Source organism: Amblyomma mixtum, chromosome 10 (genome assembly GCF_055824585.1).
Source record: "Amblyomma mixtum isolate Tamu chromosome 10, ASM5582458v1, whole genome shotgun sequence".
Classification (NCBI taxonomy): Eukaryota; Metazoa; Arthropoda; class Arachnida; order Ixodida; family Ixodidae; genus Amblyomma; species Amblyomma mixtum.
In genome coordinates this window covers 30,389,786-30,416,174 of record NC_143021.1, presented here as the reverse complement: position 1 = coordinate 30,416,174, position 26,389 = coordinate 30,389,786, and the positions used below count along the sequence as shown (strand labels likewise).

Below are 26,389 nucleotides of genomic sequence, written 5' to 3'. Positions count from 1 at the left end.
GGCCCTAGGCCATTTGTCTATGACGCCAGTGTAATGCCCAGTGTGTTGCTCGAATGCCCTACACAGTACTCTGGACGACTGCACAAATATTTTCAATGGAGTGTGTTATGGGAACGGAGCGAAGCGGTTTTTGACCCCTCTATCACAGATATGAGCTGCATGTGGTAACTTTTATCCGTGGAAGCTCTCATGCTTCCAAAGCAAGCTGTGTTCACAGGCTCTTAAATTGAATTTCATTCGTTGCTTATAGAGAGCCTGTATCTGATTGTCGGGAACAGATTGCGTGCCCGTAGTGCTCATAAATCAATAACTGCCACCAATGATAGTGGAATGCTCACACACCGGCAATGCGAGTCCCGCTCTGTCAAAATAAATCAAAGTGTTGCAAGGAAAAAACGTACTTAAAGTCAAATACAATTTCCTATCATCCTCGTCAGACTGCGCGCAACTCTAGTCCCGAAGCTATAATGGGCCATTCCCAACTATTGTGAGCACATCGAGGAGTACTACGCACTTGTACTGTCCGCAGAACCGCCATGCGCGCCATTGTGAAATTGATTCTGCTGCTGATTTCGGGAGGCGCCTATGTGCTCGGCAAGCTAGGGGCACCAGGCGGCCCACTGAAACTGCACCAGGATCCGACGGACAGCTTCTCGGTAAGTTTTTGCGCCCCGGGGGTGTGACACACAGCCGTGCTCTGGTGCTGCCGACAATGCGAAGAGACGTGCATATCGCGGGCGGAGGTCAAACAGCCGCAGGCTGGATCGAGCAGCAAGTAATTGTCGGCATGTGGTGGCTGCGCTTCCATGTGCCTTCCTAAATAAGCCGTTTTTCTCATGCACCAGCCCGACGTAGCCATAAGAGCTTAGTAAGAAGGTAATATTTTGCATATCAGAACACAAGTTGGACCAGCTAGAAATTTGGGATGTATTTAAATGGACACTGAGGGCAAACTGAAGGTGATCTATATTGATGGGTACCCACGTGCTAAGCTCGAAAAGACACGTACCAGCGCAAACGAAACATTTAAAAAATAAATTGTACGAAAAAAGAGTGAAGATGCCACCGCCAGCGGCCGATTTATCATGTAAAATGCGTGAGGGGACGCGCATTTTTCAAATCAGGATCGTGGAGGCTAAGCAACGGCGCCGTTCACTTAAGAAAAATGGAAGCCCGGCCCCTTCTGTAACGACGTCCCTAGTTCTAGTCGCCTGGTGGGAAAGTCTTTGAATCGAATTTATTCGCCGATGAATTCGTCCTTTGCTGCCGGAGAAACGCCAATATATTGCAAAGTAAAGCTGAAAAATAAATTCACTGAATAAAGTACTGAATGCAGTTGACTAGAGCGCCGCTTTCAGTTCTTTGGGTTTGCTTGTTACAAAAATGGGATCAGTTTAAGTACAGGAGTTGTCACCATAAAACCCGAGTTACCTGTTTGCAGCATGCTACATAAAACAAACATCTTGCTACAAATTCTCCAAAAGGTTTTGGATTTTTCATTGGCCGCCCCTATGACCAGATTAAGAACATCACGCCTTTGTCATTCCCCGTAGTTCTCATATCGCAAAGCTGAGCGTTCCGCGGTTCTTGTCTCATACATGCATTATTGATTTAAAAAATACTGGCACAAGTGAATGGTGAGCTCAGGTATAAAATCATGGTAGGGGGAATGGAATATTCTCAGCCAGTGGCAGATATTAAGGATATAAATAAACCCCAAGGAGGTGCAAATATCTGTTTTGTGCATTGCGCGAGACATTAAGTGCCCATGCATGATGAAGTCCAGAACATCGGTGTGTTTACAGAACACAGAGGAAGAAAAGAAGAAGCGTGGTAAACAAAGTAAACGAATTAAAATTGTGGTGGATTGCAACCCTTTCTACAAAACCTGAACTAGCCTGCTATGTTGAGGCTGCCGCAGGGCAAATTCACAGGTTTTCTGGCTACTACGAAAGATGCTGTTGTGTTAATTTTTTGTTCCGCCGCCTGGAGCTATAAAAGAATTCTAAAGGAAAATATAATAACAAAAGTCTTCTGTATTTTGCTACTATCGTGAGCGAATTTCTTGTTTACAACCCTTGGTTGGTTCTCGCTAGGACATGACCCATTTCCCATTTTTCCAGGGGACATGACAGTCTAACTGGAAACTGCACTCTGTAAATTTTAGTACACAACTACTTTTAATACTGCTATGTTTTCGGGACATATAAATAATAATGTGCACAGCAAGCACAGCAGGTTGCAGCATTTTCTCACGCTTCTGATCATGATTTGCGCCAACCATTGCACGATATATCGGAGCGACAGCGACACAACAACTTCAAAATTCCCGGCTTTACTCACGATAGCGGCTGGAGAGGGAAGATATAACAGTTAGATGCGTTTTTAGCCTGAAATGATTAGTACCAGTAGAACCTATAGCTAGAAGCAAGCTCCACTTATCGCATTTTGTCCGTGGATTCGAACTGCTTTCATTTCAAAGGGGGAGTCAGCACAACTCTGTATAAGCTATTAAGAATCATAATCCAACAGTTCGCATTTTCGCAGCGTAGTTTAATTGGCTATTCGAAAAAAAAAACAATTCATTGCTCAGAAATACGATGCTGAGCAACGATATTTTTCCGAGCTCAAGCTTCCAATGTTAATGACGACGTTGGGACTATTAAGATTCTGTGTCTACCAATGCTGACCAGGAACTGCTGAACAATGCCTTAGGACAAGTTGTTGCCTGGTGCAAAGCTTGGCAAATGTCAATTAATTTTCAAAAAACTGTTTTTATGACCATTACACGCAAGAAGCACAAGCTTAAATATCCATATGCAACTAACGACATATTTCTCTCCAAACTAACACAGTACAAGTATCTAGGACTCTGGATCACTAATGATCTCACTTGGACTAAGCACCTTGAATATGTAGTAGCTAATGCTAACCGCAAATTATTCTTCTTGAGGAGGGCTTTGAGACTTTCCACCCCTTCTGCCCGTCTGCTCGCATACAAAAGTGTAATTCTGCCGATACTAGACTCTGCATGTGTAATTTGGGATCCTTTCACCAAGACTAAGATCACCAAGATGGAAATGGTGCAAAGAAAAGCAGTTCGCTTCATATATAATAGCTTTGGACGTACATCAGTAACCGAACTACTAATGAAAGCAAACCTGCCACCATTAACGCAAAGAAACCGTGTATCACGACTAAAATTACTCTTTCAACTTATTAACGGTCATTATAAAACCGACCTCACGGGAATAATTAGTTTTTCATCTGGGTATTCTACAAGGCAGAGACACAGTCGCACAATAACCGCCTTTAGCACCCATAATAACTGTTTTAAGTATTCTTTCTTTCCCTGAACAGTAACTGAATGGAATCTCCTAACCAATGATCAAATTTCAAAATCATCACTAACGGCATTTGTTTTAGGTATTGTTTAGAAACGTGTTTTCTTTAACTGTTTATACGCTCCATGGGTTTAATTTGTATTATATGCTTTGTCTGTGTTATTGTTTTCATTATGTATTCTTTGTAACCCACCCTGCTAAAATCCCCAGAGGGGATTAATAAATAAAGCCAGAAGAATTATTTCGTCTATTCTGAGATCTCAGGAGTTAAAAATTTTGTGCTTCAGATCACCATAGTTTTTTTTTGTAACCCTAGTCAAGGCTGAACATACCTTTAGTCCAGCTTTTGGCTACTTTTCTTCCAACAGACACCCTTCTTTTTTTTTCAAATGAGAAAACTTGCTCTTTAAAAGAGTGCGCCGATTGACCTTTCAAGGCCAGCTAAATTTGTATTCAGTGCTCCTCTAATTGAGCACATCAACGCAGAGGATTTCATGCCAGAAAACCCAGAACCCCGAAACACTGAACATCTTGAGGCATTGCCTTATTCCAGAAGAAACAGCCTTTCCATACACAAATCAGCCGCCGCGGTGGCTCAGTGGCTATGGTGCTCGGCTGCTGTCCCAAAAGACGCGGGTTCGATCCCGGCCGCGGCGGCTGGAATTTCTTTGGAGGAGAAATTCTAGAGGCCCGTGTACTGTGCGATGTCAGTGCACGTTAAAGAACCCCAGGTGGTCGAAATTTCCGGAGCCCTTCACTACGGCGTCTCTCATAGCCTCAGTCGCTTTGGGACGTTAAACCCCATAAACCAAACCAAACCAAACCATACACAAATCAGGGCTTGTGATGCAATAGTCTACACTCTGAATACTGCATTCCTCAATGCCTCGTCGGGGTTTCGATGACTATAGTATCAGCAGTTACAAAGTACTCATGACGTGTAACAAAAGGAAAGTTTCAATTCAGAGGGGTTTATAAGACATTAGGCAAAAGATTCATGCTTCTTTTCAGAACTAAAACAATGCCTTAGAAACCGTCCATTAACATTATACAGCACCAAATAATTTTGATCACCTCTGACACACCTTATGAGGGGAGCCAATAAACTGGCTCATTCACTGTATTCTGTTATGAACACTTGAGCCAAATAATGGACTTCTAGAATCAGCAGAGGACCCGCAATCACGCGCGAAAGTTGTCGAGCCTTTCTGGCGACTGTTTTATGCGCGCACCTTCTTTCGTCGCTCGCACCTAAGTATAGCAGTTCAGAGATGGCTATTGGTTAGATTCTTTCAGACGTCAGGGAGCTACCATGACCGTGATTAGTAAACCGCGTAACTCACGTGACTCAGGAAGCTCCGTCCCCGGTGGTGAGGCCGGCGAAGGCGGCCGGCCTTACAGTGTGCAAAAATTTAGTAGACGAGACGGAAAGGCGCGAAAACACTGAAATTAAAATTCTAACAGGAGATAACCCAGCTTCTACAAAGCATATTAAAAAAATTCTTGCGGGACAATATTCGTGGAGCGACGTCCTTTAACATCCAGGCGTACCGCAACTTTATTAGAGGCCCTTTTACAGCTTTTTAAGGTACCCTGACACTGGCTTCTAGCGTCTCACCTTCATTGAAATGACAAGGCCGCGGCCATGATAGAACCCCTGTCTTTCGGGTCAGCAGCCGAACACGATAACCACTCATATTTCGCTGAGTGGTTATCATTCTCATGTCACATTTCGCTGAACCACATGTTCACGGCTGATTTGTCGAGTGTCGAGGTGTGAGTGAGAACCTTGCTCGCATCTTTTCAGATTATGACATTCATGTGGCCCACGTTCCTTCCTGCAAACTTCGGCAACGACTCTTGCGAGTCAAGGACCCTCTTGACATCGATATCTTTCCCGGTGTGGTCTACGAGATCCCCTGTCGTGATTATGACGCTTCCTATATCAGAGAAACAGGAAAATTCAAGACAAGGCTCAAACAGCACCAAAATGACGTCGCCAAAGGAAAATCTAACTCGAACGCTTTAGCGCAACATCATCAAAAACTGGCCATACCATCGACGGGGGCGCAGCACGTGTAATTGTAAAGGAAAAATCATTACCAAAACGCCTTCTCATACAATCATTGTGCATTCAATCCACGCCAAACACGATTAACCGGACCCGTGGCAATCTCCCAGAGATATACCTGCGCACCCTTCAAAAAACCGCCCATGTATAGCTCACCTTCCCGTCCTTCGCTTCTTTGTGATCAAGGCACCCGTACGGGCGCCGGCCGAAACGTCAATTCTTTTTATTTTCTTTGAACCTTGTCGAGTGTATGTTTTCTTCGACAAATTAGTATGAATTTTCCTCGCCAGACGGGATTTCGTCGAACCCTAGACTTCATGCTCACGGCTATGATTGCTCTGATGGTTGACAACGCATATTCCTTATCCAAATGCAGGGCTGAATGGCTGAACCTAAGGCTACTACACACCGGAAAAGGGCCTTCAAGTAAATAATCAATAAAGTGAACGCAAATACCTGCACCGAAGCGCAGACGTGACTCGATGCTTAGTAGCCACTTTCAGTACAAGAATTTGCCGGAACTCAAATATTCAGTATTAAATTGATGATACCAGCTACACTCTTAGAAAAAAGGGCTAACAGGGGGCGAGAGGTTAGTCTTTTTGAGGACTAACTGACCTGCCACTGGCAATCGTCCTTTTCGGGACTAACTGCAAGGGGTGTAACTGTTGGTCCCCTTGGAAAGGGTGCAACAGTTAGTCCCCGGGAGCAGACATTTAATGAAAAAATGCAAACGACGCGTGATTTCCAGCGTAATTTAGAGCGGGATAGTTTCCGACAGAACTTCACACATATAACAACGATACAGGAAACAGATATAAACATACATGAAAACACCAGGATTCGAAACGACAACCTTTGCATTATGAGACGAGCGCGGATAAGACTAGGCCACCACAGCGGACGGTCCACGGCAGAAAATAAAAGCTTTTTATGCGAAACACATACACTGTCTGTCTGTACCGCTCAAATTGTTATCAAACATACTGCTGTTTAGAGCACAGTGTGGTGATCTTGGTGTCATATGCTTTTGAAACAACCTGCGGTAAGCTTTAATGCGCACGCACAACGGTCTAAATCGCGTTTTGGCCAAAAAAGAAGTGCTGAACTGTGTATACATTACGGCCGGTACTTCACAACCACAACAGTTGTTTTCGTTTCTTTTTTTTGCGTATGAGGTGGTCTTATTCCTTGAAATTGGCAGCTCCACATTAAAGCCTGTTGAAAACAAATGTGGAAGGCGATGGTTCACTTCGTTTTTTGTTACCGGCGGACAGCGGTGGCAGGGAATTGACTGCTTCCACTCACCGATCCGACAAGTGTCACCGATACTTACGCAGCATCACATAAGCTCGTAAACACCAGCAACGGTATGAAACTACGTGTACTTGCTCAACCCTAACCTTTAAAACTCACGTTTGACACGTATTGAAGCTCGTAGTAATTGTTTATGCACTTGTACAGCTGCCAGCTGTTTCAGTGGCACGAAGCCTTTTTCTCACGCAAAAGGGTATCCGCTTCGTCACAGGCAGCGGCAGTGCTCTCACTGGCCTTAGACCACGCGCTGCGCTTCAAATATCGAGTACTATTGCAGTCAGGGTCTTCTAGCGCGATTTTCGCGTGCTGCTATGCTGCGATTCGTCCCCGTTAGTCTCTTTCTCGGCAGTTAGTCCGTTGAGTTTGCGCACGGTGCGCATTTTTGGCAAGAAGAGTGTCGTGTGCAAATTTAGGGACTAAAGGGCCCTTTTTAGGACTAAAGTTGTCTTTACTCCCCCCTGGGCCGGTTTTTTTCTTAGAGTGTATGTGTATGCCGGAACTTGGTTCACTGTACGACTAGTCTGTGAGACGTCCTTCGGTTAGAAAACAATATTCTCGTTTTTCTGGCTTGCAGCGCAGAACAGTTCAGGTTAGCGCCTTTAGTTGCGAGCCATCGTTTAGACTCGTTGATTTCTTGTGGCCTTCTTGAGTGATTTGAAATTTCATTAATTAGACGCGTTTTAAAACATGACTTGCTCGCAGCCACAGCAAGGAAATGCTCTTGAGCCCAGTAGCCTGTTCTCAAGGCACCTATTTTCCAGCATCTCTAACATTGTTACGCTGAATAAAAACTTACAGAAAGCAGAAGCGCCCATTTACTTACATATCTTGAGTGTTTAAGCAATTTTGTGCGGTTGTAACAACAAACGAAATGCTTCACCACCGCTGTCCTTACTACCCAAGCCAGTTTTTGCTAAGTAAGTATTCAATAGTTTTCTTTTTGTTTTATTTACAAGATGATGTAGATGCTAATAAAACAAAAGCTACTGACAAATGCTTTATAGGAAATTGCGAATAAGAGAAGAGTAAAAAGAATTGAACGAACCTTTGAATAATGTAATGCAATCCTTAAAAAAAATTACCGAAGCAGGAAAGTACAATATTCCCAAATAAATACGCATCATATGGCAGGCAAGAGCATTCGTAGATTCACCCTTCCGCAAACCGTAAGTACGTGGTTCCAGTGAACCGAAAAAATAAAAGTAATATGCAGTGCTCTCTCTACAGATCAGAGGGCACAGTTTAGTGCATAACCTTTTTTTCCTTCCCAACGCAGGTAATGGAGCAGTTCAAGGACGTTGTAGCCATTTCGGACGCAGACAACGACACCATATTCGAGTGCCTTGCAGCCACCCAAACGGACATCGACCCTGATTCACAAGCAGCGACGTACAATTTTATCTTCTCCGCATCTGGGTAAGCTCGCAGGGGAAAATGCAAATTATATTCGGTATAATTTGGGCATTCATGAAAAAGGTAACGTATCAAAGGTGAAGTAAACAGCTCGAACGTGACTTCATCTCATCCCTAACGACAGTGAGGTAGTCTTCCGAGTCCGGTTACACCGACATGGCGAAGACCAAAATATAGCCGCCAGGCTTTTTCCTTAAATGTGGTAGCAATCGGTCCCGTCATTATGACTCTGATATAATTTCACTCCTCGTGAATGCAAGTAAAATTTAGGCAAATGAAGAGGACAATGGTAAGGATAACAATATTTGATGGCTAGAGACATCAGGAATAACGTTCTGATAAGAAAGGGTGTCAGGCAGCGAGACACGGTCTCGCCAATGTTCTTCACCGCCTGTTTAGAGGAGGTATTTGGAGGCTTAGATTTGGAACATTAGGGAGTGTCTCGGCATAAGGGTTCATCGAGAATACCTTAGTAATCTGCAATACGCTGATGTCATTGCCTTGCTAAGTGACTCAGGAGATGAATTGCAAAGCATGATCAATGAGCCAGACAAGCAGAGTACAAAGGTGGATACAAAAATTTTTACACAGAAAACTAAAGTTATGCTCAACAGTCTCGGAAGGGGTCAGAGTTTACAGTTGATATTTAGGTGTTGGAAGTGGTAACAGTATACGTCTACTCAAGGCAGGCAGTGATAGCTGATCCAGGTCATGAGACAGAAATAAGAATAAGAATTCGGTGGAGTGCATTTTGCGGGTTGCCTCAGATCATGAACGGCAGTTTACGATTATCTCTATAGATAAAAGTATATAACATCTATATTGTCACGGACGCCGGTAGAACGTTCTATCCCTGGCAGAACAGTACCTGGCGAGCACACTGGGCAGAGTGCAGCCGGCAGGCCCTAGCACCGAGCAGAAGAGGACGAAGTCCGGCGCGCGACAAAGGTCGAAGTAGACCGCACGGGGGCGCCGGTAGAGTGATGTCTAAACAAAGTGCGACATTGCCCCTCCCCTCTGGAAAGGCATCGATTCGATGCCTGAAAGTGAGGGGGAGCCACGTGTGGGCGTTACCAGAATCTCAGGCACTGAACGTGGTGAGAGTTGTCCTAGCGGGCATGGAATGGCTTGAGTCTTGCGACGTGCACAATTTCGGATGTCGGCGGGCGTCTGGAAGAACGAACACTCCCTTGCGGGCGCACTTCATACGTAACGTCGCTGAGTTTGCGGAGTACCTCGTAGGGGCCGAAGTAACGGCGCAAAAGCTTCTCGGAGCGACCGCGCAGACGGATGGGGCTCTAAACCCACACTTGATCGCCAGGCTGGAAAATGACTTCGCGGTGACGAAGGTTATAGCGGTGAGCTTAGACTTCTTGCCGCACGGAGGTTCGTTGCTGAGCCAGCCGGCGGGCAGCCTCTGCATGGCGAACGAATGCATCAGCGTCGGCAACGGATGGGCGAACAAATATCGGGCAACAACATCGTGTCCAACATAGTCACGACTTCACGACCGTGTACCAAACGAAATGGCGTGAACCCCGTCGTCTCTTGAAGGGCAGTATTATAGGCAAACGTGACGTACGGAAGTATTTCGTCCGAGTTCTTATGGTCATCGTCGACGTACATAGAAATCATATCAGCGATAGTCTTATTGAGACGCACGGTTAGGCCGTTGGTTTGAGGATGGTAAGCTGTGGTCTTACGATGACTTGTGCCACTGAGCCGCATAACTTACTGAGTAAGCGTGGACGTGAACGCTGTGGCTCGGTCAGTTAAAACAAAATAAGGGGCGCCATAGCGGAGGACTATGCTGATGATGAAAAAGTTAGCAATTTCAGCAGCAGTTCCGCGGGGAAGGGCTTTCGTCTCACAATACCGAGTGAGGTAGTCGGTGGCAACCACAATATACAGGTTACCCAATGATGATGTGGGAAATGGGCCCAGTAAGTCCATGCCGACTTGGTGGAAAGGAATTCTCGGCGGAGCAATGGGTTGGAGCAAGCCAGCCGGCTTGAAAGGTGGTTTTTTCCGACGTTGACACTCGCGGCAAGTGCGTACATAACGCTTGACAGCCGCAGAAAGCCTGGGCCAGTAATAACCGTGACGAACTCGTGCCATCATTCGAGAAAATCCGAGGTGGCCGGAAGGAAGCTCGTCGTGGCATGCCTGCAAAACGTCAGTGCGGAGCGCCGTTGGAACCACGAGCAGGTAACCAGAGTTTGTCGGGCCGTAATTTCGTTTGTAGAGGACGTCATCTCGCAAGCACAACGACGACAAACCACGCGCGAATAGACGAGGCGGTAACGAGGCGGTACTCTCAAGATAATCGATGAGTGGCCGCAATTCCGTGTCGTCCCTCTGTTGTTGAACGAGGGCGGACGTGGTCAGAGCCCCAATAAATAGAGGGTCATCTTCGTGGTCATCAGAGCCGGACAGGATAGGAGCACGGGACAAGCAGTCTGCATCGCTGTGTTTGTTGCCCGACTTGTAAGACAATTGTTACATCAAATTCTTGCAAGCGAAGGCTCCAACGAGCTAGCCGGCCCGAGGGGTCTTTAAGATTCGCGAGCCAACACAGTGAGTGGTGGTCACTCACGACCCGAAATGGGCGACCATACAAGTATGGCCGGAACTTCGTTATCGCCCACACAACTGCTAGGCACTCCTCTTCAGTGGTTGAGTAATTCGCCTCGGACCGAGACAGCGTGCGGCTGCCGTAAGCAATCACGCGCTCAACACCATCTTGCCACTGGACGAGGACGGCACCGAGGCCAATATTGCTGGCATCGGTGTGAAGTTCTGTGTCCGCCTCCTCGTCAAAATGGGCAAGAATGGTTTGTAGGCGTTTGCGGAGCTTTTCGAAGGCGTCCTGCTGTTCCTGTGCCCAGACGAAAGGCTGATCGTCTTTTGTCAGCAGTGTGAGAGGCTCAGCCAGCCTGGAGAAGTCTTGCACGAACCGTCTGTAATATGCGAAGAGGCCAAGAAACCGGCGCACAGCTCGCTTATCAGTGGGAGTCGGAAACGCAGCTACGGCGGCCGTCTTGTCGGGGTCGGAGCTGACGCCCTCAGGTGTCACAAGATGGCCCAAAAACTTCAGCCGTTTGCACGTGAAGTGTCATTTTTCGTGTTTTAGAGATAGACCGGCTGATCGGATTGCCGTCAATACTGCACTCAAGCGTTTGAGATGTTCTTCGTAGGTCGCAGCGAAAATAACCACATCATCAAGATAGACGAGACACGATTGCCATTTGAGGCCAACCAGGACAATGTCCATCATTCTTCGAAAGGTGGCAGGAGCGGTACACAGGCCAAAGGGGAGCACCTTGAACTCGTACAAATCGTCGGGGGTTATGAACGCGGTCTTTTAAGGGTCACGTTAATCGACTTCGATCTGCCAGTACCCACTGCGTAGATCAAGAGAGGAAAAGTATCGGGCATGACGCAGGCGATCGAACGAGTCATCGATTCGGGGCAACGGATAAACGTCGTTTTCAGTAATCTTGTTGAGGCGACGATAGTCGACGCAGAATCGGAGAGTGCCATCCTTCTTGGCGACCAGCACAACGGGCGAAACCCACGGGCTTGTTGACGGTTGGATAACCTCGTCGTGGAGGATTTCCTCAACCTGCCTCCGAATCACCTCCCGTTCTTTCGCAGACACTCTATAGGCGTGGTGTTGTATAGGCCTCTCGCCTTCATCCACTACAATGCGGTGTTTAGCGACCAATGTTTGCCGAACTTTAGAAGTGGTCGCAAAGCAGTCACGAAAAGAGTCGAGGGCCATGTGGAGGTGGTGTTTCTGATCGGCGGTTAGGTCGGGGTTCACGTCAGTCATAACGGGGGCATCAGACGTCGATGCAATGGGTATCGTTGAGGCACAAGGCGCAGTGGGAGACTGAGTCACTAATTTCATCGAAATAGGCTATGGCGGTTGCTTGCGGCAAGTGGCGGTATTCGGCGCTAAAGTTGGTAACAAAAAGCTGCGTTCGAAGTCAGCGGAGGGAAATAACACCCCGCGCAACGCAGACTTGTTGACTCAGCAGTAACGACAGGTTCCCTTCCTCAACCCCGTGAGGCTTGCGTAGGTTGGAGCATTCCACCGTAATAAACAAACTGGAGCGTGGTGGTAGCGTGACATTGTCATCACACACGCAAAAACAGGCCTGTCGCGCTCGCTGCTGTCGGCTATGGCACAATGAGGTGAGAACGTCACGACAAGTTCGCGGAGGTTGATTATCGCACCGTGTTCCCGAAGAAAATCAAACCCGAGGATGAGGTCCTTCGAGCAATGAGCCAACACAGCGAAGCAGGCAGTGAAGGTGACACCGCGAATCTCCATTCTAGCGGTGCAGACGCCAAGCGCTGTCACCAGATGGCCTCCAGCTGTCCGGATGTGCGTTCCAGGCCAAGGTGTCAGTACTTTCCTCAGGACAAGCGCCACACCACGACTCATGACGGAGAAATCGGCGCCGGTATCTACGAGAGCAGTCACGCGGCGGCCATCAACGATGACCGGGATTTCAGCCGAAGCTTGGTCACCTTCAGAAAAACGCTTTGTGGGGGATGTCGGACTAGGGGATCGTTCTCGCGGTCGGGTTGGGGCGTCAAGCGGAGGCGTTTCTGTTCGTCGAAAAGTCGTCGGACTTAAGGGTCGTTCAGATTGTCCAATTGAGGCGTCAAGCGAAGGCGTCTCTGGGCGTTGAAAGGCCGTCGCGGCGTGGGGTCGGAGGTCGTGCGGCGTATTTCGTCACGGACAGCATCAGAGATGGCGCTGACACTAGGAGGCTGCTCCACAGAGCGAAGCTTCTGCAGCTCTTCGCGAACGATGCTCCTGATGAGCTCTCGAAGGGAGGTGTTCTCATCCCCGGGCCTCGGCATGTGGCACTCCACAGCAGTGATGTTTGATGTACGGCCGTAGTGGGCAAACCGCTGTTGCAGGGCGCGCTCCATGCCTGCCGCTTCCTTTGCAAAATCGGCGACTGTAGCCGGGGGATCGCGCACGAGCCCAGCGAACAATTGCTCCTTCACTCCCCGCATCAAATAGCGCACCTTCTTGGCTTCCGACATCGAAGGATCAGCGCGGTTGAAAAGCCGGGTCATGTCCTCCACGAACATCGCCACGCTCTCGTTTGGCTGCTGCGCTCTCGATTGCAGGGCCAATTGAGCACGCTCCCTCCGTTCGTTGCTGCTGAACGTATCCAGCAACTGCCGCCGGAAGTCTTTCCAGGTGTGGATGGCGGACTCGTGGTTTTCGAACCATGTCTTGGCGGCGTCCTGGAGGGCAAAGTAGACGTTCCGAAGCTTGCGGTCCTCGTCCCACAGATTAAATTCAGCGACCCTGTCATACCCGCCCAACCAGTCCTCCACATCCTCAAACTTGTCACCATGAAACGACGCGGGCGTACGAGGCGTATGAAGAAGCAGCGGTGGCGAACTGACAGATTGCTGGAAGGTCTGGCTGGCCACCGTAGAGGTCATCTTGCGGGATGGCGTGGTGAGGGGATTGTACTCGGGGGCTAAGCCTTTCAAGCGGCGGCTTGACTTGTGGACAGGTGTCGTGTCCAGGCGGTGTGACGGAGCGCTTGAGGTTCCTGGGATCTCTTCGTACATAGATCGCACCCAGCACCTCCACCAAAAATGTCACCGACGCCGGTAGAACGTTCTATCCCTGGCAGAACAGTACCTGGCGAGCACACTGGGCAGAGCGCAGCCGGCAGGCCCTAGCACCGAGCAGAAGAGGACGAAGTCCGGCGCGCGACAAAGGTCGAAGCAAGACCGCACGGGGGCGCCGGTAGAGTGATGTCTAAACTAAGTGCGGCAATATTTTACTCGTACTCACGGTCAGGAAAGATATATGTACGATAACAAAAAGAGTTCAACTTAAGGGCAACGCAGCCAACAATGGAAAGGGAGATGGTAGGTGTAATGTTAAAAGACAGCAACCAGACACAGTAGCTAAGGAAAAAAACCTTGGGATAGTCACTTCCTACTCCAAATCAACAGGAAGAAATGGGCTTGGGCAGGGCATGTAATGCGAAGGCAAAATAATCCACTGTCCTTGAGGGCAACATAGTGGTTGCAAGATCAGCAAAGCGTAGCCGGGTTCGGCAGAAAGTTAAATAGGCCGATGAGATTAGGACGTTTGCGGGGTTAGGTTGGCCGCATCTCACACAGGACAGGGTTTATTGGAGAGATATGGGAAAGGAATTAGCCCTGCAGTGGGCGTAGTCAGGTTGCTGGGGCTGCTGGGGCTGATTCTGATTCACCTCTTCAACATATCGCAGCGCTCCTTGCTTAATCTTAGGTGCATAATCATCATCAGAGATATAGGAGAGTCCTTTGTGGCGCAGTGGTTCTTCGCTTCATCAAAGTTCAAAGACAATTTGTCCTTCCCAAGGGCTAAAGCTTTTTTTCGGAAAAAAGTACTTCCGTCATAAAGAGGAAGCATTTCCTTTCAACCGCAGGAACAACTCTCTGATATTTTCAGCACAGGAATTTTAAGATCTGTTGAACAGGTTATTTGTGGGAAGCATAAAAATTTGCTGCTGGTTCAGGGATGCTAAACACAAAGTATTTTGCGAAAGCAGTTTTTTCGAAATATGCTAAACATCGCCACATACCTGAAAGCTCGATTGAGGTTTTCGTTGACCAAGGGAGTCAGTTGTGCGCGTCTCCAACTTTTTATTGTCAATGCTAATTCGCCTAAAGCACGCCGGCGGCCTATGCTCCAGTTCCGCGTTCCTGCACCGATTTTGTCAACGACAATGCATATTACTCTAGCGCCTTGTTTCTGCCACAACGTTGTCCCCGTTAGCGCATGCAACGCACATCTCTCTGTGGCTTCCGTCTCATTGCACAAAGCCCGAAACTTAGTTTCGTAGCAGTATTAGTGGTCGAAGAATAGGATGTGCAATCCACAGCGCAACAGTATGCTGCAATTTATCCCGAGGTAGTTCTGCAGGCGCAATAGCATAGTACTCCTAGCGCTGTCGTCTTCATTGCCCTTTCGTAGTGCATCGTTGCTTAGGTGCGCTGTATTATGATGTAGCAGTGACGCGCCGTTTTGCGCATTTTCTGATACTTGGTTTAGGTGTATCGTATTATGCAGACTGCTGATTAGCGATTGTGTTCTTCACGGTTTGTACATAGTTCATGTACTTAAAACATGCACGCCACCGCGGTGGCTCAGTGGTTATGATGCTCTGCTGCTGACCCGAAAGACGCGGGCTCTATCCCGGCTGCGGCCCGGGATAGAGCCCTAGAGCCCCGTGTGCTGTGCGATGTCAGTGCACGCAAAAGAACTCCAGGTGGTCGAAATTTCCGGAGCCCTACATTGAGACGTCTCTCATAGCCGGGCGTCGCTTTGGGTCGTTAAACCCCATAAACCAAACCAATGCTTCACCGTAATAACTGCCATGTTAAAAATAAAAGTGGTGACAGTGTAGTAGTCTCGCCCAGCAGCCTGTGAAGCTGAGCTGTTCGCGCTTCCGGTGGTCGACTCCCTGCTTGGGGTGTTTTTCTATTTATTTTTATTTATTGATTTCCCTTGATAGAAACCCGGATGAGATTAAGAAAGTTTGAGGGGATATGTTGGCCGCAGCTGCCATAGGGCAGGGTTAAAAGGAAAGGTATGGGAGAGGCCTTTGGCTTGCAATGGACGTAGGTCGGCTGTTCAAGATGACACCCGACTCAATGGTCTGCTCGTTTGCAGGCGGAGCGTTGAAGAGCACTGCGACCGAGATGAACAAGCTGGCATGCCACGTGGTATTTTTGTGTTCAGCATGCTTCTGCATTGATAGGGAGAAAAACTAACAAGATCGAAAGTTAAAACTGTTCAAAAAGACCTTTGCCAGAGCGTTCTACATCTTTCTGATTAGAAGGTTTGCCTAACTCCGTTGCTGGCGAAGTTAGTTAACCTCGACTAATTATGTAATTGAGCAGAATATAAAATTAGTCTGATTTGCTCCATACCAGAGTGATTTGACACACACGCACACACACACACACACGCACGCACGCACGCACGCACACACGCGCACACACACACACGCGCACACACACACACACGCGCACACACACACACACGCGCACACACACACACACGCGCACGCACGCACGCACGCACGCACACACACGCACGCACGCACGCACGCACTCACACACACACACACACACACACACACACACGCACGCACGCACAGAGACGGGGTGTTACAGGGAAGACTAAGTATTTTAACAAATAGGTTAAAAGTAGAAGGTAAAATTGTTTTTCTTCTGCGAAGTGATAAAACTGGTTCCAAACGCTATTCAGGGTAATAATTAACTAAAATTTGTTAGCTACATTTTTAACCTCTTTACATGCTCCGTTAAGCACTGTATAGTTTGATACCACTCCAAATGTTCACTATTGTTTAGGTGGCCGACAATCTGTGTACTAATGGCATCACTCACTGGTCCGACTTGAATGACCTTGTGTTACATACTAGGTCATACGCAGGTCGCGGCGTCACTGGGAGCTCGTGATGACAACTCACATTTTGGGTGGGCGAGGAGGCTCCTGCGGACGATGAACACGACGCCGCTAGCAGCTGTTCGGGCCGCAGATAAAGCGCGGCGTGCGTGTGACGTGTTCAACTGTGAGTGAAGTTAACACGGGGACGTGACTTTACGGCGCTCAGCTGCCGCACGGAGCCCGCTTCGCGCCTCTGGAGAGCGGAGATTCTCCGGTGTAGTTCTGCGCTCAACTGCATTTTCGTAAATCTAAAGACGGGTATCGGGTTGACTGATCCTCTGGTCTACCATTTTCTAATTGCAGAAAATAATTGCAGAGAAATTTTAAATTTCTAACTGCAATAACTAAATAGCTAACAAATTTCAGTTAATTATTCTCCTGAATAACAGTTGGAACCCGGTTTATAGCGCCTGCTACGGCTCCTGGTCACATCGCTTCCCTGTACTTAGTCTTCCCTTACTTCCCTTATGTACTTAGTCTTCCCTGTAACACCTTGTGTGTGTGTGTGTGTGCGTGCGTGTGTGTGCGCGTCTGTGTGTGCGTGCGTGCGTGTGTGTGTGTGTGTGTGTGTGTGTGTGTGTGCGTCCGTGCGTGCGTGCGTGGGTGTGTACGTGTGTGCGTGTGTGTGTCGCATCCATCTTATTTGCCAAGGTGTTTGGTTTGGTTTGGTTTGGTTTATTGGGGTTTAACGCCCGAAAGCAACTCAAGCTATGAGGGACGCCGTAGTGAAGAGCTCTGGAAGTTTCGACTACCTGGGGTTCCTTAACGTGCACTGACATCGCACAGTACACGGGCCCCTAGAATTTCGCCTCCCTCGAAATTCGACCGCCGCGGCCGGGATCGAACCCGAGTCTGCCGGACTAGCAGCCGAGCGCCGTAACCACTGAGCCACTGCGGCGGGGCATGGTTGCCAAGGTGTGGCGCTGGCCAGTATTGTCAGTACAAAGTGTGCTTAAAGTAAGGCGAACAAACACACTTGTGATTTACGATCAGCCTGGTCTTTTAACACCATGGTATCGCCCAAGCCTAACAATTTTCCTCTAAACTTCATAACAACAAGTTCATGGCAATGTAATTGTACTATATTGAAGCTCCAGATCCAAACCTAGATATTGATGAAAGCTTTTTCTATATAGTTTATTTTTTGTTATATCTCTGTTGTGTGAGTGTAATGTAAAAGAAACAGACTGCAGTGTTGACAGTACAATGCTCTCGGCAGGTGGAGGCCCAGTGATCCGCAGCACGTCTTTTTTTGCAAACGACATCATTTCGGAAATAGGAGAGTGCTGCAATGTTTACAGGCGTTGGTAGGAAAAAAAATGGAGAGGCCATTTTAGCTCCGCCTTAACGGTATAACGCGATAGCTGCAATGTGTTAGGCCCATAGATGAAGAACAGATCGTAATATACTTAGCATTCATAGATTCCTGGGATCCTCATGTACAACTCCTGGTCCTGTAGTGCAGGGGTTAAGCGAAGCGCCACTGCCCTGCGATGGCAGGTGCTGCCACCGGTGGGGATTGTGCGACTAAGGTTGCTCTTCCCGAACAAGCTCACGCGATCAATCACTGTTTTAACTGCCCCCTCTCAAAGCGTGCAGTTTGCTTACAATCCGATGGGCAGGTTGCGAAAACGCCATAAGATTACCTGAATTACGTGACCCACCTGCCTCCTATGTTGCTCTTGGGAATTTTTGTGGTTTTTTCACTGATCCTAAACTACAACGACACCGGATTTCCTGAGGCACTAGCTCCCTTAATGCTGTGTCGTTAAAACGCTTGCAGTATTTTTACTGACGTGAATGTAGTCGGATCTCCTAAATTCAGAGCAACCTAAATCTTACGAGCTCTGTGCAGATAATCCGGATTTTACGCGTGAGAACGTGTTTTTTTGCGCTAGCACTTACAGTGGCTATTCCTCGCGTTTGGGCGTAGTGTGTTTGTTTGTCTGAAGCCGGTTCTGTGGCAGGTTGCTCACCTGCCGACGGGGTGGGGGCTACCTGTGCACCGTGTCAGCCGGCAGCCTATTTAACCGTGAGGGGCTGCTCGGGAAGACCCATCTTGGTCGCAACCCAAGTCCTACCAATGGCGACATCTGCCATAGCACCTATCTTGTGACACAGCGCCAGTGTTCACCTGCTCACAGGCTATATTGTGGCAATTATGCCAGGCCTACTTTCACTTTTTTCACGAAAGAAAACACAACAACAGTTACCTTAACCTAACAGAGCGGCGCAGCACCGAAACACATTACGCTAACGCGCATAACCGTTTTGCCCTAATTACCCAAATGAACTGATATTTTTTTCCTAGATCTGACCATCAATGAAGCTATATGGTTTTAAGATTTTAGTGCAGTACGCTAATAGCGCATTCTTGCAAAAACCCGATGTCTAAAAGACAATTTTTGCGCACGTCCGCGGGGGAGAGGAGGAGCGCAGCTGCGGCACAGATGAGCCAAGCAGGAGCGCACTCCATTATTGACGCCTCAACCCGCGTGCGTAATTAGAGAACGCTTGCCCCGCAGGGGACGCCAGAGGCTGCTCTGCCACAGCTGCCGCCCTGGGCGTAGAGGGGAAGCCCTGGAATATCGCAAAGCAGCACAAGGAAAAGAATCTCGCCACGTTACGCATCCGCAACTAGGCGTGTTTGAACACGTTCTCCTGTGGCGCTGCTTCTAGGGTCAGCATGGATGCTGACCCGGGCCCGTCCGGGCTTTCTTATTAAAAGTATCGTAATATGCGGCGGCGAGAGCAGCAAAGGGCAAGACGGCAGCAGCAGCGGCAGGGAACGGAGGGCAATGTCGTAACTAAGAGATAGAAAGAATTGGAAGTACACCGGAAGTATGCAGAGACGTCCGTAAGAAACCGATGGAGAACAGCAGTTTTGATTGGGTGCAATGGCAGCTTACCGAAAGCCAAAAATCGGATGAACGTCTGTCCGAAAACATGACGGAAAATCTTTACCCGCAAATTTTCGGAAAACATGTTTGGGCATTCCTGCTTTGTAACAAACTTTTGCATCAACGTGACTTGGAAACTATGACGCTAGTCTTTATTCATTGAGAAACAGCAAGCATAACAATGTGAAAACGAAGTGCTACTGAAAGGTATTCGGCGATTAACAAACTAAATTCTCTGTAACTTCTTTATATGTACAGTGGCTTTCTTTTCACAGGCTGACCCTTCCGTTCCGCATTTCACGGGGAGAGGAACTTGGGACTGTCACCTTCACCGTAGCTGGAGGTAAACTCTCTTTTTTTTAAACACGTACTCACACTGCACTTCACTGCAATTACTTTGGCCTAGACACATATTTCAGTGCTCGAACTTTACACATCCTGGACAACATTCATATTGTCACCTGCTGTGCTCAGGTGGCGCATGAAACTAACGACGTTGAAGTGTACCGCACTGGCTAGCTCCCATATTTTGCCTGTCAGTGACCTGTCGCCCTATCCTTCCTGATGTAATTTAGTGTTGGCGCCGGGTGAAGATCCCTGCATATGTCCCATGCTCCTCCGGATAACCTGGTCCCTAGTCCTTCACTAGCCGGCACCCCTTTGCGCCGTGCTAGGCGAAAAAACCAAGGCCTACCTCTCGAGTATGGGTCTTTGGAGTCAGTCAGGCCACCCGCCCATTCACCTGTAATGCAAGTTGCGGCCAAATACACTTTTTAGAATCCGCGACTGCCCAAACCATTCAACGGCAGTGAGCTCGAAGACGTCGAAGACTGGCTTGTCGAGTTTGAACGGGTAGCCTCGTTCAACCAGTGGACGGCGCCGCCAAGCTTCGAAACATCTTCTTTAGACCGGAGGGTGGCGCACGTACCTGGTACGAGAACCGAGATGACGCCTTAACATCATGGCTGGAGTTCCGCCGATGCCTGCTGGAGACACATCAGCACGACTCGTCGAGAACGGGCTGAACGGGCTTTGCAGTCTCGCATTCAGATGCTGAACGAGACTGTAACCATTTGCGTAGAGGACATGACCCGGCTCTTCGGGCGAGCTCAACCGGCCATGCCCGAAAAAAAAAGGCGCGCCACCTCATGCGTGGCGTCAAAGAGCAACTATTCGCTGGCCTCGTGCGCAATTCACCAGGGTCTGTTGCTCAGTTCTTTACGGAAGTGGTCACCACGGAGAAGATGCCACTTCGGCGGGTACCACCTACGACGGGCTGGTACTCGCAGCTTTGGCTACAGAGCCATTTCCTGCCTTCGCGGCTAACCCTGATCTTCTCCGGGAGTTGATTATCTCCGTTGAGCGCGATGAGCTCCAGACGCTTTTCGGTGCTCATCAGCCGACGGCCGGCTCTCTCGCTGGCCTCATCCTCGAAGATGTTCAAGCATTTAGGCCTTCGTTATTGTCCGTTGACCCGCCGCCTTTTCCCACGGAGTACCGTCGTTCAACATATGGTGAAGCGTTGCGACGTGCAGCGCCTTCTTTGGCGCGGTTACCTCTGCCCAGTCAAGGCTTACTGTTTTCTGCAAACCCCGACACACACATCGACAATCAACTACCACCCAAGCGGAAGACGGAGCTGTGGCGTGCCCCAAATCCGTGTCATCTGTGCTTTCACTGCGGGGAACCCGCTCATCTGCATCTACAGTGTCCCTACCGACAACTGGGCTGCAGGGGTTTACCGTTGACATGCCCTGCCCATCATTAGGTCAACTACCCCGGGAGATCGAGGACTACGTGGCCCAGCGGCTCGTGGCGACTATTCCGCAGCAGCAGTCTCGATCTCCGACCATCGCCACAGCTCCAAGGCTCGTCCTGGATGGCGCAGAGACGGTCGCCAAACCCCCGCCAAGAAAACTAACGAGAGCGACCTCCGGAGGTTAGGCAGCAGGCAGTCTACGCGAAGAAGGCCCCCCGACAACGCGAACAGCCGCCGACCGCGACTTAAAGGCAAAGACTGCAGTTCCTGAACTTGGAGATTGTTCCTCGCTGGATATACCCGTGCTTCTCTACGGGTATAAGGCTTACCGTATTGGTGGACCCTAGCACTGATATCTCGATTTGAAGCGGAAAGCTAGCGGAGCTTCTTAAAAAGCCAATGATACCATGGTCTGGGACGCACATTCGAACGGCTGGCGGGAATGTTGTAACTCTGATTGGCCTGTGCACGGCAAAAGTCCAAATTCGCAGCTCCACATTTGTTGTCAGCTGCCTAGTTCTACCTGACAGCTACCGTGACTGTATCCTTGGCGTTGATTTTCTTCTGGAGTATGGAGCTATTATCGACCTCCGAAAGCGCACTCTCACATTTTTGACCGAGAAACTGAGGTTTATTAAGAGGACCGTGAACGCCGCACCGACCTTCGATTTTCCGCCTAGAGCGTTTGGATTCCGCCACGCGCCAGTGTTTTGCTGACTGTTCACGGCGATGTACCGCATGAAGGGACAGCGGTCGCAGAAGGCAACCTGTCCCTTTTGCTCACCCATGGCATGTGCTCAGTGCGAAGCCTCATCCACCTCCGCGACGGCTGGTCTGAGCTCGTGGTTACTTACGTCACTAACGAGCCCCGGAATCTTTTAGGGCGAAAGCCTTCAATAATTAGTTAATTAATTATAGGCAAAAATGTCGAAACCACGTCAAAATAGCGCGGACGTCAATTTAGCCACGGGAACGATGTGACGTCACATCAACAAGAAGTCTTCATGGCATAGTGAAAATTGTCACAGAATGATCAGAAAAACGCCCGTTTTTTGTCAAATTAAAAAGAAAAATGTCTAATTAAGCGCAATTAAGACTTAAGATCCCCGAAAGATTTATAATATTGGTATCGATATAGCCACGGGAACGGCATGACGTCATATTCACCGGAAGTCGTCACGGCATAGTGTCCTCGGCTTTCGCCTCGCAAGGAAGCGAATTGTTAGGTGAAGAAGCGAATTTTTTAGGCATCGATGTGTGGTAGCAAACAGCAGCTATGTAAAAATTAGGTTTTTAAATTTTCAACACATTTAGCGTGTCTAAATGCCAAATCAAATCGAGCAACATTTGTCAGTTAGGCCTGCCTTCCTAGTTATGAGGTAAGCGTGATGTGACTCGACGTCGATCTATTATGGAACTGAAACATAATAATAATAATAACCTTTATTTTCTATCAAAACAGAGTACTGGAGGAGGTGAGAAAAAAAGCGACTGGCGCTGGAACTACGCTGTCATCCAGCTTACAGTGGGCAGCCGCAGGGTTCGGCGGGCCTCGTATTATGCACGCTACACAATTAAAAGAAGGGAATAAAGGATATGATGATACATAGAACATGTGTATAAGATGATACTGGACAGCAGCATTAGCGGTGCGCGAGAGAACAAATGTTTATTCAGTGGCTATGATAACATGTGCCAGACAGGGATCGTAGCTTGTAACGAGCAAATATCGAGTAAGAGAATTATTGATATTATTAATGCTATTGTCGAAGTCCGCGAATTTACTTAGGATCGCCGGTGGCTTATAACGTACCATTTGGTGACCGTAGTTTGTCCTCGCTGTAGGAATAGCGCAGTATGATCTGTGGCGATGGGGATAATGTTGTTTCTACTCTCGCGGCGGGAAGGATACGGTGTTTCGAAATGAAGGACACCTTTTGTTTTCAAGTTTGAAGCGATACAGTAACCTGTATGAGTATAGTTTGAAAACACTGATGATTTCGAACTTTGAAAACAAATGATTTGTTCTGTGTCGGTCGGGTGGATTGTATACTCCTGACCAGGACAAATTTTTATTTAACTACGAAGTTTCTGTGAAAGCTGTATAGCTTTCCTTTGTAGCCGTATGGCTGCACACGGGTGGATGTCAATGAGTAAATCTTGCCTTATTAAAATTAGGTATCTGTTGTCATTTTCACACTTTCGTTCGCCCTAGTTTCTTTTTTGGAGCCATTGGGTGCCATTTTGATGCTTCCAAATTTCAGAACTCTTGCGTCATGCCGTAAGAACCAGAAAAAAATGAGAATACATCAATCTGAATTCGAACCAGAGGCGCATTAGGATTTTCAATGCCTTGGAGCACTCGGCCATTGCAGCAGCCTCTCGCTCTCCTTGTTCTAACTGGTAGCCTCTCTCGCTCTGCTTTGGAAGTCGTCATCGCCGCGAATGTTAGCTATGGGCGCTGAAGAGCAAGCGAGGGCTATGAGCGAAATCAAGTGAGAGACGCCATGCATGCGGTCTATAGCAGTTGAAGAAAGGAGCCAAGGAAATCGAACATAGCTAGCAAGGAAGAAAAGGTAAACTACCCGAGACATTTGACCGTAGAGCGCATGCCCGGGCTAGTCTATCTCTCAGTTGCCGAGATTCTTCTGACATACACGTAAACAAAAAAAGGTCACGGCAGCCAAGCAAGCAAGAACTACATAACCACTTGTTCTGCCGTATGCACCGTGAAAGCAACGCTGTTCCTCAAAGAATGAGGCTGCCCTGTTTCTTAATGCACCTGTGAAACGAGCACTCGCTAACTGCACAGTTCGCTGCCGCATGTGTTGTGATTTACCGTTACCGGTTATGGCAATGATATTTCACCTCTTCAGCAGCGCTGCACGACACTCCGCTGTGCTGTTTTGTTGTCGTGCTGTTTTTTTTTCCTGCGGTCTTCTGTCGTCGTGCTGTTTTTTTCACTGTGCTGTTGTATGGCGGTGCCATTTTGTACGGCGTGCTGTTTTGACGCTGCTTTTTCCCTGTGCTGTTTTGTTGCTGTGCTCTTTTTTTTCATGCTGTTTTTTGCGGGTTCCTTTGTGGATGCTGTTATGACGTGTGCGGTTCTTTTGTGTCCCCATGTTTTTTTTTCTTATTTTTGACGCCACAAAAAAAAGCCAGAAAAAGAAACTTTTTTCTTTCAAAATTATTTTTGTATCCCTCACGTCACTAGTAAACGGCAAGAAATCACGTGCGAGAAGCCTTTGGCGCCATGTCAGTGTGCGATATTAAAATGTTTCTCAAGATTATGTTACCTGAAGGAAACATTGCTGATATAATATACAATCTTCGCATTCAGTACAATACCGCACTATTTATAGTATTCTAGTATGTACAGTATTTGGTTTGGTTTGGTTTGGTTTATGGGGTTTAACGTCCCAAAGCGACTAAGGCTATGAGAGACGCCGTAGTGGAGGGCTCCAGAAATTTCGACCACCTGGGGTTCTTTAACGTGCACTGACATCGCACAGTACACGGGCCTCTAGAATTTCTCCTCCAAAGAAATTCTAGCCGCCGCGGCCGGGATCGAACCCGCGTCTTTCGGGTCAGCAGCCGAGCACCATAGCCACTGAGCCACCGCGGCGGCTGTACAGTATTTAGTAATATTTTTCCTTTTAGCATTTTTATGACGGCAAGTATTGGCGACAATAACACTGCCCTCAAAAGCCTGCTTAATTTAATATTCGCCCACGTAACTGCACGTTGCACATCGCTGTTTACACAGAGTGTAAGCTAAGCGCACTCGATGTCTCAAGAAGCTTTCCTCTTCCGCAGACATTATGCCGCTGGAAGGGCAGGTCTACTACACGGATTTTGAAAACTGCGTAGTAGTGGCTGCGGAGTTCTACGACCAGGACCGTAAGGCTCTTTAAATATTAATGGCAAGGTCATGTTCGTTGGAAGTGCCTGAATGTGAGTTGTAGTGTTGAGAAATATTAAAATTCCTTGCTGTAAAAGTTCGGGAATGCGTGATGACTTTCCATCCATATCAGGTGATTTCAGCCACAGGATGTGGTTTTATCCAAACTGCCACCATAATTCCCGCCTCGCTTTTTTATGAAGAAGAAGAAGTTTATTCACATCACATTACATCATGCAGGAAGCCTGCAGAAAAAGCTGCCAGAAGCCAGCTTGACAGGGCCGCAGGCCCCTTTTCATTGGCAGTTGGCGGAATGTCGTAAAAAAAAGTTTATACACAGCATATTTTATCACAACATGTAAAGAAAAAAGTGAAAATGCAAGATATTACAAGATACGCTAAAACATATATTCTGTTACCACATTTCAGTGTAGCACGTACTCACATTTTTAATACATTCATGAGGAAATATTATAGACACAAAATCACATTTACTTCGTTGTGAAAAGATCGCGCAGTGCTTTGAAAGTTACATTGTCGAGTTTGATGTTTTTAGCTTGCAAACTGTTTAGTAATCGGGGTAACTTGTTTGGAGCATTTGTAGACCGCATGTAGTTCTACTTGTGTTAACCTTCCATTGTTCACAATGACGCGTCTGGTACGAATCTACATTATTTTCTAGCTGAGCTATGTTCTGCATAGTACAATTGTTACATTTAGTTTCTTGTTTGAACAACTTGCAAAGCCGGTGGATAAGGAAGTGGATAATAATCATTAGCAAGGAAGTAGATAATAATCATTTAAAGACTGAATAAAACTGAATAAACTAAAATATATTTTTATTAGCAAATTTTAGTTCTCGAAGGAAGTTTGAAAATTCTTGAATAGCAAAAGATTCACCCCTCTGTTCTTCACTCTTTCTCCAGGGTGCATACTGTGGACTCGCAGAGAAGTGAAAGACGCAGTGCCGCAGGACTGCATCGACCACTTCGTGGACACTTGCGGCGTCATAGTCCCTCAGCACAGTAGAGACCTCTGTCCCGATGGGGAAGGTGACTACTAAGCTCGAATAATGCATCGCTCTATTCGGGCTTGGCACAAAACATTGAAGTAGTTGATCCACACTATGGTGAATAGCGAGAACGCCACTTAGGGCTGCAAATCTTTTTCTA

The 26,389-nt window shown here is 47.8% G+C and overlaps 1 protein-coding gene across 1 annotated transcript; it reads left to right on the top strand.

Moving 5' to 3' along the window:
* Positions 1 to 536: 536 nt before the first annotated feature.
* On the top strand, positions 537 to 26,389 carry LOC149325510 (uncharacterized). Its single transcript, XM_089564315.1, has 5 exons — positions 537 to 656; positions 8,009 to 8,148; positions 19,833 to 19,900; positions 25,133 to 25,216; positions 26,144 to 26,389. The coding sequence occupies exons 1-5, from the start codon at positions 537 to 539 to the stop codon at positions 26,278 to 26,280; spliced, it is 549 nt and encodes a 182-aa protein (XP_089420441.1). The 3' UTR covers positions 26,281 to 26,389.

Coding starts and splice junctions, on each gene's coding strand:
- LOC149325510 (XM_089564315.1), top strand. CDS start 537: ATGCGCGCCATTGTGAAATTGATTCTGCTGCTGATTTCGGGAGGCGCC. Junction 657..8,008: donor ATCCGACGGACAGCTTCTCG/GTAAGTTTTTGC, acceptor TTCCCAACGCAG/GTAATGGAGCAGTTCAAGGA. Junction 25,217..26,143: donor GGAGTTCTACGACCAGGACC/GTAAGGCTCTTT, acceptor CTCTTTCTCCAG/GGTGCATACTGTGGACTCGC.